Source organism: Maylandia zebra, linkage group LG20, assembly GCF_041146795.1.
Source record: "Maylandia zebra isolate NMK-2024a linkage group LG20, Mzebra_GT3a, whole genome shotgun sequence".
In the NCBI taxonomy this organism is placed as follows: domain Eukaryota; kingdom Metazoa; phylum Chordata; class Actinopteri; order Cichliformes; family Cichlidae; genus Maylandia; species Maylandia zebra.
This window is the reverse complement of record NC_135186.1, coordinates 18,661,190-18,678,235: the sequence shown is the minus strand read 5'-3', so window position 1 is coordinate 18,678,235 and position 17,046 is coordinate 18,661,190. Positions and strand designations below refer to the sequence as shown.

Below are 17,046 nucleotides of genomic sequence, written 5' to 3'. Positions count from 1 at the left end.
GGGTTGCAGCGGCAACTGACTCAGCATACTTTTATATTGTTCCCATGGAATCAAAGACACAGCAGCCCCTGTATCCAGCTCCATCTCCATTTTCTTCCCGTTAACTACAGGCATTAGGGAGATACGTGAATATTTCTCTTTTCGTGACAAAGAATACAGCTCCAATTCACTATCAGTGTCGGGTCTGGTTCCTTCACTTTCACTCTCCTCTGCAGCAACATGATGAATTCTCCTCTTTTTGTCCTTTGCTCTGTTTTTAACTGCATTGCCTTTCAGCTCAGGCTTCCCCTCTTTCTCTTTCCTGTTCCAATCTTGGCTGCTTCTGGCTCTACCTTTACACATGCGTTTCGTGTGGCCCTTCCTTCCACACTGGTGACAGTCACGGTCTTTGTACCAGCAGTCATCATCAGTATGATTAATTTTCCCGCAGCGGCGGCATTTATCACCTTTATGTGACAGCACCGCATTCACTTTAAGGGAACCACTCAACTGCTGCACTTCACGTGTTGCTGTCTCTGCCGACACAGCATAATCAACTGCTTTGCGAAACGTCAGATCATTTTCAGTCAAAAGACGCTTCTGCACAGTTTCACACTTTAATCCACACACAAATCTGTCTCGTAGAGCATCTTCCAGATACGCACCAAACTCGCAATGTTCTGACAGTCTTTTCAGCACCGCCACATACTGTGCGACCGTTTCTTCTTCCCCCTGATTCCTCTTGTGAAACTGGAACCTTTCAGCTATTACCAGCGGTTTGGGAGCAAAATGAGCTTGCAAAACACCCACAATATTGTCATACTGCATTGTCCCAGGCTTGCTTGGCGCCACTAGATTACGCAGCAGACCGTACGTCTTGGGACCCATCACACTCAGCAGCACCGGGACCCGTTTCTCAGGCTGAATGTCATTAGCAAGGATGTAATGCTCAAAACGTTCAATATACATCGCCCATTGCTCACCAGCATCATCAAAGGGGTCCATCTGCCCAATCATTCCAGCCATGATGTATCCGCTGTCCACAGCCAACACTGTCGTTTCTGACTCGTCTGCGAAAAAGCAGCTAGTAGCTAGCTCTGATGCTAATTCACCACGCGATCGTCCGTTTTCCGTCCAAACTCGGCCACGCAGTCAGTTCATGCTCAGTAGACGGCCAAGTCTTCCAGACGTCACAACTCGTCGCCAATTTATGTTATATTTCCACTGTAGTGTGAATACACTATTAGAGCTTATGCCGAGTCAGACTACACACACAATAGTTTGTTTACAAGTTGACTTCTTCTTTATTGGGATCACACAGAAGTAACACACACACATAACTGGGCGTGGTGCCCCCTACTGGCGATGGCTTGCATAGCACACAATAATTCTTGGTTCATACATAACACCTGAAATTACGAGATCCACATCATGGGACACATTAAAAGCCTACTTGAGAGGCCAAAACATCTCACTGAGTTGTCATAGACACTAGCAATGAAAAGAAAGAGAGTCAAACATAACAATGGAACTTTTAGAAATAGATCAAGAATATGCCATCTCCAAACTTTATAAAAAAGGTCTCACTGCAGACAGAACTTAAATTGCTTTACACAAACGACACAACAAGATTACACTTTACCCTACCGCCTACTGGTGTTGGCCAGAGGGGCCGATGGCGCGATATGGCAGCCTCGCTTCTGTGTGTCTGCCCCAGGGCAGCTGTGGCTACAAGTGTACAAGTGTTGCCTCCACCAGTGTGTGAATGTGAGAGTGAATAGTGGAATTGTAAAGCGCTTTGGGTGCCTTGAAAAGCGCTATATAAATGCAATCCATTATTACTTACACAATTTTGTCATAAGCACTATGAACACGGAGAAAAAAACAGGTAGTTTACTAGCAAGGAAAATTAAAGAAGTTACAGTATCCAGATTGATCACAGAAATAAGAACTAGTACAGGGCAAATAACAACTGATCCAAAGATAATTAATGATATATTCCGAGAATATTACGCAGCACTTTACTCCTCAGACTCACAAAAAGATCCAGACATAATTGAAAGTTTTTTCGATTCTATCCAAGTTCCATCTATCAATATAGAACAGGGGTAGGCAACCTTTCTGATGAGGAGTGCCATTTAAAGTTTCCTCAGAAGTCAGTGTGCCATACGATTGCATTAGCAATAAATTTAATAACGCTCTATATTAACGGTTACACACTATATAGAACCACTTTATAGAATTATATTTGTTTGCAGATGTTGGCAGCTATCAGCAAATAATTATCAGCTATTTTGAAACAAAAAAAAGACACTTTTTATCCAAAACAAGAACTCTATAACAGCAAATGAACTGTACAACAGAAAATACAAATGCTATTTATGGTGTCCTCACAACAATGATAAGAAAAATAAACTGGGCCAATATGGCATGTTTGTTAATACACTCTGATCTCTGGTCTCCCACTCAGAGACATAGGTCTCCAAGTGTCCAGCATTCAGATGGCTACCTGAGGACATTCATGTGAGAGAAAATCTGCTCACACAGATATGTAGAGCCAAATACTGTCAATAAGGCCTCTGCAATGTACTTGTCAGGTAGTGATGTCCAGCAGTTGAAAATGCACGCTCCATGAACACGCACAGCTATGGATTCCAGCTGCTTCGATGTTATATGTATGATTTCTATACATTTTACGTCAGATAAAAACTTTGGTTGTAAGATTCAGATAATTATTTAATAAAAGCGAGACATTTTAAATGAGAATAAGAAAGTATTTCTTTGTGTCCCCTACCTGGCCCCCTGGCAAAACTTTGCTAGACCCGCCCCTGCATAGTTACCAGCTGTCAGCTACATAAAAAAAAAGGATCCTGGTGTTATTTGTCTCTCAAAAACAGTTCTTAACTTCCATTCAACTCATTCACTTAAAAGATAAACCTGTTTCTCCATCACCTGTTCAGCTCTGATGATTCAGTAAGGACATCTACTCGTTCCATCTTCATGTTTCCCTCTCACCAGATATACAAACCGATATCATGACCAGCAGCTTTTATAGCTGTAGCTCCAGCAAACATCAGCTAATACTAGAAAGTAATATTAAATACATTCTAACAACAGCTAATCAAGATTAAATGTGCTGCTGCTGTTTAGCGCGACATCTGCCGGTTTCCTCTTTCTGGCGCAAAGTGGGAGATAAACAAGCAAGAGAGAAAAGCTGATCAGCTGATCATTGATCCGTTTCATGATTGAAGAAGAAACAGGAGAGGGAGGGGGAGAGAATGAGAGAAGAAGAGGCAGCTGTGCAGCGTAACGACAGAATAACTCCAGTTTTGTGTCTTTTTCCATTCTAGCTGAAGTATGGGACAAACTGTCCCTTTTCACCTCAACACGAAACGCGTAATATTTTCTCTCAATGTGTAATATTTTCTCTCAATGCAGGACGATTCCATCTTTTTACGGGATGGTTGGCAACTCTACTAACTAACCTTATGAATTAAATAAAGTTCAACATCAGTAACATCAATGCACCCACCCAGCTGTATAGAAACTCCGTCATGTTAGCTAGTACGCAGTACGAGTTATTGTAACTGACTGTAAAAAGTCAGCACAACGAAAATAAACTACACCTAAACTTGGTTTATATCTGACCCAGATAGACTGCAGGTCATAACTTCTTACCTGAAGTTCAGTTCACCTGACACTCGGACCGGCGGCTGCCTTGGGGCTCTCCTCCTGCCTCTCTCATCCACCTGTTGGCCTCCACCCCTTGCTAATTTTACTGAATCTGAGGAAGCACCACCATAGCCACCATAGTGGCTGTAGCTCAGGAGGTAGAGCAGGTCATCTACTGATCGGAAGGTTGGTGGTTTGATCCTTGGCTCCTCCAGTCTGCATGTCAAGTATTCTTGGGCAAGATACTAACCCCAAGTTGCTCTCCGATGCGTTCCTCGGAGAATGTAGTTAGAAAGCACTAAGTATAGATGAAGTGCTTGTGAGAATGGGTGTGATTGGGTGAATGTGGCATGTTGTATAGAGCGCTTTGAGTACTCCGAGAGAGTAGAAAAGCGCTATATAAGAATCAGTCCATTTACCAAACAACTGAGTTATTTTTACACACTGACCAGCATCTGGCCAATCCACCGCCTTTTATTGTTTATACCGTTACAAAGAAAGAAAGAAAAAGTCACTGGGCCACCCAACAAAGGCCCAGTATGTCGGATGGCCAGTCCAGCTATGGTCGTGCCATCAGTTAACCCTCCGCGTGCCAACTGTGGCACGCGTGCCTAGGGTTGCCGACCCCTGGTATAGACCAATAAGTCTATTGAATGTAGATAACAAAATATTGGCAAAAAGTTTGGCTATGTGATTGGAGATAGTTCTCCCAACAGTTGTGTCGCAGGACCAAACGGGATTTGTTAAAAATAGACAGTTATTTTTTAATATTAGAAGGCTGTTTAATGTTATATACACACATAATACTTACGATCAATCTGGAATACTACTCTCACTAGATGCGGAGAAGGCCTTTGACAGGGTCGAGTGGGATTTCCTCTGTCAAAGTTTGGCATAGGCCCTAATTATATCTCACTTGTTAAGCTGCTTTATACAAAGCCCCGGTTAACACAAATAATATAATTTCTAGTCCTTTCCTCCCTCCATCGCTCTATGAGACAAGGGTGCCTTCTGTCCCCATTGCTTATTTGCACTTGTTATAAAACCTCTTGCCATTCAATTATGCTTCCTATATAAAGGAATAAGGAGATTTGGTGTAGAACATAAGGTGTCTCTCTCTATGCAGACAATTTGTTGCTATATATCACGGAACCTACTAAATCATTGCCAAAAATTATGACAATTTTAGCAGAATTTGGAAAAATCTCTGGATAAAAAATCAACCTAAAAAAAAGCATATTGTTTCCTAATTGTTCTTCAGAAAAGTTAGATAGCACTACATTGACTTTGTTTCCTTTTACTACCTCAAATACTTATATCTTGGAGTAACGATAACCCGTGAATTCTCTGGCCTCTTCAAACATAATTTCATTCATTTGTACCATCAAACTGAGGAGAACTTTGAGAGACTGTCTAAATTGCCCATCTCGCTTGCTGGCCGAATAAATGTCATTAGGATCGACACTTTACCCAAAGTTTTATTTCTGTTTCAATGCATCCCAATATTGATCACAAAAACATTTTTTTAAGAAATTAGACCAATTAATTTCTCAGTTTACCTGGAACAGGAAGATGCACAGAATAAAAAAGACATTTCTCCAAAGACCCAATATTGTAGGAGGTATGGGGTTGCCCTGCTTTCAGCTCTATCATTGGGCCTGTAACATACATTGTTTTTTGGGTGGGAGAACATGGACCTGATTGGGAACGGATGGAAAGTATGACTTTTTCCCCTAATACTCTTAAATCGTTGGTTCATTCAAATTCAGATCTGGGTAAGCATAAATGTAAAAATCCGGTAGTGCCCAACTCACTAAAAATTTGGTCTCAGATTAGGAGGCATTTTCATTGGTGCCAATGTTCAATCTTTACTCCATTAATTCATAATCAAGGACACACATTGTTCTCAAGATCCACATTCCAGCTATGGACTTCCAAAGGGATAGACACAATTAAAGGATCTGTTTATTGATAATAATTTTCCTTCGTTTCAACACCTTCAGCAAAAATTCTCCATAGAAAACAGAGATTTTTTTCAAGTACTTACAAATATGTCACTTTATTAAAGAAACGTTTCCATCCTTTCCCAATGAACCACAAAGGCTCGCTTCAGATGACCTGTTCCTGGTGAACCCGCTAAAGACAGGAGCTATTTCCAAGATCTACAATCAATTTTCATAAATCGAAAACACAACTACATTGGAACATTTGAGGAATGCTTGGAGCGAGGAACTGGGTATTGATATCACTGAAGATCAATGGACTAAAGCACAAGAGCTGGTTCACTGCTGCAGACACTGTCATGAACCAAAGTTCCACGCACAAGCTGGACCCAGGCGCAGAACACACACACAGTGGTACGAGAGAACAAAAAATAAACTTTATTATAACTGAGGGTGTCCGAGGCTTGCATTGTTATGAATCACGGTTCGGTTCGGTTTGATACTTTGGTGTCATGGTTCGATATTTTTTCGATACAAAAAAATGTTCATGCCTTTTTAATTTGTCATTTATTAAAAATATAAATATATATATTTAACTCAAAAGTACAGTTTCTGATTGAGAAATCACTCATCTTTGGAAAAGAGAGTTTATTACAGAGAAATGGCTCTTTCCAAAATAAAAGCTCTACTATACCCTTCTTCTGGGCTATATTCTCAGCAGCATATTAAACATATCAGGTCCCCATGAGGAGAATCATGTGCTAACGGCTGTCTAAATGACTCAGGTAAAGTTTGTAGCATGCCTGCTTGTTGTTTTTGTCTGCTTCCACTTGTCTTTGCACTAGGATGATGTCGGCGTAAATGTGCAGTCCTATTCATTGTGTTCCCACTAGTGTTGTCAGCGTTAATCCTGTTAAAATGACATTAACGCCATAACGCTGCAAATCTCCGTTAATGAGTTACCGTCCCATGTGTGGGGCTGGACGGGGTCAACACATTAACGAGCTAACTGCGCTAACGCACTAGTTCCCACCAATGTAATTGAGCATTGCGTGGCACATCCGACATACTGTTTTACTTTTGTCCATGACGCGCTTACCATCAGGGTCATACTTCACATGAAAACTAAAATAGTTCCAAACACCAGATCTAAATGAGGGTGGGGGAGGTTGAATTTCGGCTAGTGTTGAGGCAGTTGCCATGTTGCAATGAGCTTAACTTCTGTCTCGCTAGCTTGCGCTGCGCTCAGTTGATCTGCGCTCGACAGTGCAGCCTAGGCGGAGTAGTCGAACGCAGATCCACTGAGCTGTCAACACAGACAGCATCGTCAGAAGAAAAGTTGATAAAATAAATTAAAAATTTTGTATTGTTCGATACATATGCGTACCGAACCGAAAGCACTGTATCGAACGGTTCAATACCGATACGAGTATTGTTGCACCCCTACTATGTCACGGTCCTGGGTCGTTGACCCAGCGTTTTCTGTTTAGTATGATGATTGTCTTCTGTTCTAGTTTATTCTGTTTTTGGTATTCTGTGTCCTCCCTGTGCCCTGTTTGTGTCCCTGAGTTCGTGTTGTGGATTTCATGTTTTACTTTGAAGGTCTGTGTCTGTTGTCACTGTGTTCGGCTTGTATCCTCCGGTTGTCTTGTGTATTAGGATCAGCTGTGCTTCCCACCTGTGTGTCATTACCTGGTCTCCTTGTGTGTGTGTATATATAGTGGGTGTCGGTCTGCGTTCCTTGTCGGCTCGTCTGCGTTTCATGGTGTTCTGTTCCTTAGTCTGCGTCTCTCTGCCCCTAACCCCGTTTCGTATGATCTCAGTCATTGCCTGTATTTTGGGTCCTTTTCCTCCAACACCACGCAGCTCGCCCCGGCAGCTGTGACAATAGACTAATAAGTAATCTGGGAGAGATGGCCTCCTCCTATATCTCCCATATCTGCTCTAAACTTGTACATATATTGTACTGTTCTGTTCTGTTCTGTGATTGTTTATGTAATGATACTTATGTTTTATGTATGTTTGATGTTAATAAGAAAACCAATAAAAAAGATTTTGGAAAAAAAACAACAACAAATGAACGTTACTAGGGGGTGGCTGTAGCTCAGGTGGCAGAGCGGATCAGCCACTAACCAGAAAGTCGGTGGTTCGATCCCAGGCTGCTCCAGTCTGCATGCCAAATATCCTTGGGCAAGATATTAATCCCATGTTGCTCTCCGATGCATCCATCGGAGTGTAAATGTGTACTAGATACTTAGCACTTAAGTCTGTGAAGGTTCTCGGTCATCGTAGTCAAAGGAGCTTGCAAAGAAAAGCGTCTGGACTTCTTTAAGTTACTTGAAGACGTTTCACCTCTCATCCGAGAAGCTTCTTCAGTTCTAAGGTCAAATGGTGGGGAGTCCCAGATTTAAACCTAGTGGGAGTATCCCCCCACAGAGGGACAAAAGGACCCCCTGATGATCCTCTAATCGCCTGAGCCAAGGTGTGAAACTGGGTGTGGGTCCCAATCAGCTAGAGTTTCGGGTGTGAGCTCATTGTGAAACCATGTGAATTCCTGAGGTCAGATTGTGTCAGGATGTGAGTGGGCGTTAAGGCGTCTGGGGAGGGAACTCAAAATTAGGACCCTACAACACCGGGCAGAACATTTTCCCTCTAAGCCTGAAGGAAAAAAGAAGGAACACACACATGTAAAGGAAACACTCAAAACGTGCGGCTATCCTAAATGGGCGTTCTTAAAGTCAGCAAAGAGGCACAGAAAAGAAGATCAGACACAAGCGAGTAGGGATGGGTACCGGTATCATGGCACCGGTTCTGACATAAACGGTAGTAACCAGACCGAAAAGCAGCGCACATTTCGGTGCTTTATTTCGGTGCTTTTTTTTCCTCAGATGTCACATACTTTGAATTCTAGCCAATCATTTTACGTTTCCGAGGATAGTAGGTGGGTCCAGGTACGTACGTTCTTTTAGAGCAGAGCTACAGATTAAAAATGCCCAAGGCGAAGCGGTCAAAACTCTGGCTGTACTTCACAGCAAAATATGCAAACGCCTGCAACAAGTGTTTTAAGGTGATACTGTGCAAAGGAGGTAACACCTAGAATCTGATGAAAAAGCCAAAAAATGCGCCGTATTTGATAGCTTGCTGCAAGACCACACCGAGCACATCTACTGCGGGTGTGGTGCCTGTTATCGGACCCGGAGTTAGCAACATCCCCCAAAAATCCGAAGAGTAGAGTCCTGGCCCCTAGCCCTGCCAGTGTAGCTGAAATGATGATGGATGATGATGGCAGCAGCAGCCGTTCTTCTCTGCGTGAGTAGCTTAATGTTGTTCGTGTGTAATTTACGTTGAGTAGGCTAACCACGGTATTAAATTAATGCATGTAAGGTGACCTAGCAAACACCGTCGTAGTTACATGCAGCTGTCTTCTTGTTTGATGGCAGATACTCCCTTCACCCTGGCCAAAAAGGCTAAAATGACCAAAGAAAAAGTGGAAAACAGTTAAACATGAGAGGTTTTTGGACAAAGTTTGTGTTTTTTCCATTGTTTAAGCACTGCTTCCAGCCAAGAGTGATACCATATATGCCCTATAGCTGCAGAAAAGGCTAACATTGTTATCTTTTTACAAAAAAAACAGCTGAACGTGAGAGGTTTTTCGACCAATTTTGTGTTCTCCATTCTTTAAGCACCGGTTTGAGCACCGTTTAAGCACCGGCACCGTTTCAAAAGTACCGGTTTTGCACCGGTATTGGATAAAACCTAAACGATACCCATCCCTACCAGCGAGGGAGGATAAGAAAGACAGACGCAACAACATTGTCATCCCCTATGTAGCCGGTGTATCAGAAAAACTCAGGAGAGTTTTCTCCAAGCATGACATCCTGGTGCATTTCAGACCCAGCAACACGCTCAGACAAAAACTGGTTCACCCGAAAGACAAAACGCCAAAACACAGACTTAACAATGATGTACAGTGCAGCGAGGAATGCCCAGACCTCTACATTGGAGAGACCAAACAGCCACTTCACAAGCGGATGGCACAACACAGAAGAACCACCTCCACAGGACAAGACTCAGCAGTCCATCTGCATCTTAACACTCTTTCGAGGATGCCAATGTTCACATTTTTGACAGAGAGAACAGATGGTTTGAAAGAGGAGTGAAAGAAGCCATCTGTGTCCACTGTGAGCGACCATCTTTGAACAGAGGCGGTGGTTTACGACTCCAACTGTCTGCCATCTATAATCCAGTTTTGAGTTCCCTCCCCAGACGCCTTAACGCCCACTCACATCCTGGGCCAGGTTTCACAATGAGCTCATCCGAAACTCTGGCTGATTGGGACCCACACCCAGTTTCACACCTTGGCTCAGGCGATTAGAGGACCATCAGGGGGTCCTTTTGTCCCTCTGTGGGGGGATACTCCCACTAGGTTTAAATCTGGGACTCCCCACCATTTGACCTTAGAACTGAAGAAGCTTCTCTGATGAGAGGTGAAACGTCTTCAAGTAACTTAAAGAAGTCCAGACGCTTTTCTTTGCAAGCTCCCTTGACCTTAGCACTTAAGCTTAGAAGTGCTTGTGTGAATGGGTGTGATTGGGTGAATGAATTAGCTGTATAAAGCGCTTTGAGTGCTCGGACAGAGTAGAAAAAGAGTAGAAAAGTAGAAAAGCGCTATGTCAGAACCAGTCCATTTACCATTTATTACAGCAAGTGAAAAACCTCAATACACACTAGTTCAGTGGCTAAGTGAAGGCAGTGATTATGACGTGGGGATATCTACACAAGTACACTTGGACTGATTAAAACAGTATATACAAAGGGTGGGGCTGATACACACACTGACAGCTGGAACTACTATGACTGGCACCTGGCGAAGAAGTAGGCAATGAAGGGCTTATAAAGTGAACTAGGAGTAGACTGTAACTATGAACAGACGCTGTAAACAGGAAGCCAAATCGCTGCCTTGGTTATGGCCTTTTTTTTCTCCCCTCTCTGGATGAGCAGTTTAAGGGTAAGGACTAGCAAAGGTGGCCCCCATCATTTATGGGGGCCACCTTTTTAAGCATACACCCGTAGCCGGGTTTCGATGGCACTGGGATGGCAAGGGGAGAGCGACAGGCTGCCACGGCAGCCTCCTCTTCCAGCCTACCTCCCTACCGGCCTTCCCTCCCACTCAGATTGACTGGCAAACGTGGCCTGTCATCGGAGGGCCGTCCCCAGTGCACTGGTGCCGGTGCCTTCGGCAGTCCATTCCAACGGTCCGCAGGCTTGCCTCTAGTGCCGATCAGGAGGTCCAGCACAACGGTTGGAGGGGGTGGTGATCCCCTCTGGGGCACCCCGGCCGCTTTGTTTACTCTAGAGCACAGGTGTCGAACTCCGGGCCTCGAAGGCCAGTGTCCTGCAGGTTTTAGATGTGTCCTTGATCCAACACAGCTGATTTAAATGGCTAAATTACTTCCAGTTCTCCAGAGGCCTGGTAATGTACTAATCATTTGATTCAGGTGTGTTAACCCAGGGTGAGATCTAAAACCTGCAGGACACCGGCCCTCGAGGCCTGGAGTTTGACACATCCTGCTCTAGATAACCTGGAGCAAATTGCTGGCCCTCCACTCATTTGAATTAGAGTGTTCAAATGAGACATTAATTTGAATGTCTGCCCTAGCAAGTGGTACTTTATGTGCCTTTAATGGTGACCACGGGTAACGGGGAATCAGGGTTCAATTCTGAAGAGGGAGCCTGAAAAACAGCTACCACATCCAAGGAAGGCAGCAGAGTGCAAATTACCCACTCCCGACTTGGGGATGTAGTGACGAAAAATAACAATACAGGACTTTTTCAAGGCCTGTAATTGGAATGAGTACACTTTAAATCCTTTAACAAGGATCCACTGGAGGGCAATCTGGTGCCAGTAGCCGCGGTAATTGCAGCTCTAATGGCGTATCTTAAAGTTTCTGCAGTTAAAAAGCTCGTAGTTGGATCTTGGGAATGAGCTGACGGTCTGCCACATCTGTCCCAGCCCCTGCCACCTCGGTGCTCTTGGTTGAGTGTCCCGTGGGGTCCGAATCGTTTACTCTGGAAAATTTAGAGTGTTCAAAGCAGGCCCGTTCAGCTGAATACCTCCGCTAGGAATAATGGAATAGGACACTATTCTATTTCTATTCTGTGGGTTTTCTCTCTGATCTGGGGTCATGATTAATGTAGCGCTGAATTAGCTCCATGGCTAACTTTAGCATTAGCGTGCAGTGGCACTTAAACTGCTATTATTGTTATCACTGTGAGCTCTCTTGGCAACTAGAAGGCTCTACACTGTACCATCATATATTCTCTGTTCAGACAGCAGTGGACAACTTTAACTGTGGTGTTGGTATTGTTCACATACACCAGCAGACCTCCTCTGTGCTTCTTACTCTTTGTTCCTGTCCTCTCTGAGCGTACCGTGGCCGTCTAATTCAATCGCAGTGTCTGGGGTAAAAGAGTCCAGCCAAGTCTCTGTGATGATCATAACACAGTAATCCCAACGGTGTGAGGTGATCCGCAGTTGTTGTATAGTGACCGTGAATTGGTGAGGAAGAGAGTCAGAATAGTCAGTCTGTGTGAGTTAGCTCTTAGCTTAGTCCTCAGCCCCTGCTCTCTTCCCCCTCTTCTGTTTCCTGTGCCTCTGTCGCCTACGCCAGCGGTCCCCAACCTTTTTTGCCCGACAATAATTTCACGCCTTTAAGGTGTCGCGGATAAATACAACAAAATAAAAGTAGTACCTGTACCGAATAAAAGAAAATTTATTCATAACACACGTGAAAAGACCCAGGAAAACTGAGTAAACGATAAAAACGATAACAAAATAACGCTGAAAACCGATAAAACCCCTGAAAACTATACATTTCACACCTGAGCCTCAACTCTCGCGGCCCGGTACCAAATGACTCACGGACCGGTACCGGTCCGAGGCCCGGGGGTTGGGGATCGCTGGCCTACGCCACTTCAGCGGTGGTATAATGAAGATGGAGTCCGTGTTCCTCTGGATGTTAGGGGGCATTGAGTCCTGGTCTTTGTCAGCAAGGGTGAACAGTTTTCTGTGGTTTAGAACCACAAGCAGTTCAGCTTTACTGTACTGGATATGTGCTCCTGTATGTCAGAGGAAAAGTGAAATAAAAATTATATATTATAATGTTATATTAATATATACAAGTATGATTCTTCTTTTTTTTTTTTTTTTTTTTGCCTGTCCCGTTTGTTTCTTTTGCCATTAGAATTGTTGTCTAAAGGCAAAGAAAGATGCCCAACGGATTTACTTTACCAAATGGACCGTCCCAGCCTTGCCGTATTGGTCTACTTGATTCACCTTTGCTTTTATTGTTTATTTTATTTTCATTTGCTGAACACGGGACAGACTTGACTGGGGAAAAGAAAAGGGAGAAAGAAAGAGGGAAAGAAAAAGAGCGGGGAAGAGGGACAGTGATAAAGAGCAAAAACCAAAAACCAACCAAACAAACAAACAAAAAATACATATATCAATCACCTGGATCACCTGTTGAGAAGGAAAAAAGAGAAAACAAGCAAAGAAAAAGAGAGCAATACAATAAACAACATCATCGCGATGATCTATGTGAATATAACAGTAAATACTAAATATTAAATATTATTGTGCAGCACGTAAGATCGACAGCGCACAGTGTTCTTTGAGGTAGCAGCCAAAAAGGGTGTAGTTTGTTTGCAAGTATGATTCAAAAAGAATAATTAACAACACTTCTTGTAAGGCATTAAAATCAGTCAGTTCAATTCAATTCAGTTTTATCTATATAGCGCCAAATCACAACAACAGTTGCCTCAAGGCATTTTATATTGTACAGTAGATCGTATAATAGTAGATACAGAGAAAAACCCAACAATCATATGACCCCCTATGAGCAAGCACTTTGGTTCTGCTGGAGGTTTCTTCCTGTTAAAAGGGAGTTTTTCCTTCCCACTGTCGCCAGAGGGTAGCAAACATTAACAACACAACAGAGGGCAAAGGCAAGCAAGGGGCTTAAATACACAGTTGAGTAATCAGAAAATGGGAAACAGGAGGGAAACACACCTGGGAGAAATTAGGGCTAACAAGACAGAGGGAAGTAACACCGAATACACTGACATAAGTCATGGACCTTCAAAGTAAAACAGGAAACAAGAAACAATTTACAAAGACGCAGACTTGACACTGAGAGACAGACTGAAAGAATAATAATAATCAAAACAGCGCAACTAAAGAATCTGAACATAAATTATGACACCGAAAAATACCAAAATACAAGAAACTTAAAATGCTGAGTCAAAATGACCCAAAACCTTGACAAGACCCCAATTTAGACAATCGCAGGCTCCCTCCCCACTGGAGAGGTGACATTCAATGTCACAAAGTCAGTCTGGATAGCCCTTACCACCACCCGACACATAATAATGTCATGACTGGATATTATTAAAATGGGCTATGCAAACATGGCCAATAACTTTTCATTTTGATGATTCAGGATAATTTGGGCACAAAACAAATTTCATTGTTTAAAAACTTGCAGACTTCACTTTATACAGTGTAGACAATGTGGACTCTCTAAACTAAATTTGTGGGATATGATCTTTCAAGTGATGCAGACCCAAACTGTTGTTGTTTGTATTTACTTAAACAGCATGCCTGTAGAATTAGCTGGAGTCATCAGCAACAGCATAGAACAGTCGTAACACAAAGAAGACAGGAACAGATCAGTAAAGAAACAACTTTCCTGATTAATATAAATGACAATTACTAATATATTGGAAAACCAAAATACATATCACTCAGTTGATGTTTTTCTGTCCAACAGTTCCTTTTCTAGACTTGTAAGGATGCAATGTGGGGAGTGCTGGTCCCAAGCCTCAAAGACAGTAAGAAGCAAGCAGAGGGAGAAAAAACTCTAAAATTATTTAGAAGCTGATTTGATTCTTAATGGCTGTGCAACTGTTACAACTTATAACACAAAAGGTCAATGTAGACCTCATGCAACCAAATTAGACTAGCTTATATAGTACTTATTAATGTTTTTAAAAAGTCATTTAAAAACACCATCTACTACTGTGTCTAAATGTGTAGTGTTTGTTTTTCTTAAACAACCTAATTTAAATATAATCATTACATGCTTGTTAAAAGCTAACTTCAAATATATAAAGTTTCTAAGTACAATGACCAGATAAAACATATGGCAGTGTTTTTATGTAACCGCAAAATGTTTCTGACGACTCAACTGTGGAATTAAATTAATTCTTTAGAAGGACAAGCTAAATTATTTTCAACTATAAAGCCAACATAGACTTTAACCATTTAACAGGCCACTAATCTGGTTTATGGCTCTGGACTTTCACAACAAAACTTGTGTCTAAACACATTTTTTAACAAAACAAATACTATTGTTAATAATATTAATATTACTATCATTTACAATGTAATTAAAGAGAAATCTTCATTAAATATAAAAGCAGTTTACCTATGTTGCTGAAGAAAGGCTAGATTTGACATTAATAGATGCCACAGATGCACTGAAACTATCATAAAGCATTAAAAAAAAGCTACGATTAAAAGCATTAAAAAAGCTACCATTAAGCATTAAAGTTTTTTTTAAAAAAATACAGGGGTTAAGAATATACAGGTCATAAACGTTTATATGGATTAAAGAAGAGAAGCAAAAGAAGCAAAATTTGCAGCTTAGTTTTTCTTTCTTAAGACAACTCAAATAAACTGAGATAATTCGTGTTTTTTTTAAAATAAAAAACTCTTAACTTACTTAACAAATTAATAAAAACTGAGTTCAGTCTACTTAATATTTTTAATTAAACACAACATTGGATTTTACAGTGTACAAAGAAGGAATAGATCAACTAGGTATTAACTCCCTCATTTCCAAACACTCCAGACAGATGGCTGCCCCTTCCTGAGCCTAGTTCTGCCAGATGTTTATGTTTTGTCCCCTTAAAAGCAAGTGTTTCTTTCCTACTATTCCTAATTTCTTAGTTGCCGAGTGGTAGTGATTTGAGTGTTGGAGTTCTTGCTATTATTGTACTGTATTTATATCACAATACAAAATTTTACCACCTAATTTTGCCAAAGCTCTTTATTTAAAAAGCTAATAAAAAATAATAAAAGATTTTAAGTCATGGTAATGCTTTGTGTTTGTTTTACAGGTTCTTCCAAAGATGACCCTTTCCATCGTGTCTGAGATGGATTGCATCTTGGGAAACAAGCCATATAATAAATAGGAACTGAGGTCCTAGAAGTCCCTGAGATAAACTGAAAAGTTATACTCACATGTTGAAAGAGCTGGCAATAATATTAAAAAATAAATAAATCTGGAAACTGTTTTCAAAAAGATATAAGCAAGTAAAATGTTGTGCCAACTTAATCACTATTTGCACTTGTTTCCACTTAATAAAATGAACTTGAGCAGTATGGAATGCCTACTAAAATAGATACACTGTTTTGAACTAAGACACTAATACATGAAAAAAATCACCTGCAATGTAAGTTCGGGTTGATTCGTACTAAGGAACTGTTTTAAATGTCATCATCTAACTGAGCATGTAAAAAAAATTGCTTAATTTGCAAAATGGATTACATTTGTATCAAAAACATAAACTCCTTGCCTGAAAAGAAACTGAACACAATACATGTAATGACTGTTTATTGGCATGATTCCTTTGACTAGTTCCCACTCACATTTGAATTTCAATTTCTTGATATTACTTGATACTCATCTTAATGATATTAAGATGAGTGAGGTTTAATATGGGCCTGATGGATTTCTGACGCAATTCATAAATTGAGTTCACGCTAATTAAATATTACAGTTTTCTACTTATAGTAATTCATGTTTAATGTAGTTGTTAAGATTTTCTGTTTAATAAAACCTTTAACTTTACCAGCTTTTAAAGTCTCTTTTGTAATTACATTTAATTTGATTAATTATGAAACTTGAACTGAACCGAAATTTTACATGTGAGTTATCTTTTTTAGCCATCTTAATAGCTTGGGTGGCTGAGAGTTAGGATTAGAAAAGTAACACAATGATTCCCCCGCATGATCCACTGACAGCATACATGCCAACCCTCCCGATATTTCCGGGAGAATCCCAAATTTCAGTGTCCCTCCCAAAAATATCCCGGAGACACCATTCTCCCGAATTTCTCCTGATTTTCCACCTGAACAACAAAATTGAAAGACCATATGCCAGAATTCATAGCGCGGACCAGCCAATTCCAGTTTCCAACAATGGTGGCATCTAAGTTTTAATATTACACTTATTACTCTTTCTGAGTCGCAAAATAAACTTGTTTTCAGGCGAGAATGTAGCTATGTAAACTTCAAATATCTGAGCAGGGGAGAAGAGCAAAGTCCCGGCACATCGTTTTCAACCCCATACAGTCTTTCGCTACTCAGGTTTAACGTAATATATAA

The 17,046-nt window shown here is 41.3% G+C and overlaps 1 protein-coding gene across 1 annotated transcript in view; it reads left to right on the top strand.

The window, feature by feature from the left end:
• Positions 1-16,493, top strand: part of LOC101473708 (voltage-gated potassium channel subunit beta-2) — a 247,644-nt gene extending 231,151 nt beyond the window's left edge. The window contains exon 15 of the mRNA XM_012916125.2: positions 15,777-16,493. Coding sequence (XP_012771579.1) covers positions 15,777-15,851 — 75 coding nt within the window. The 3' untranslated portion in view covers positions 15,852-16,493. The remainder of the gene's footprint in view (positions 1-15,776) is intronic.
• Positions 16,494-17,046: the final 553 nt, after the last annotated feature.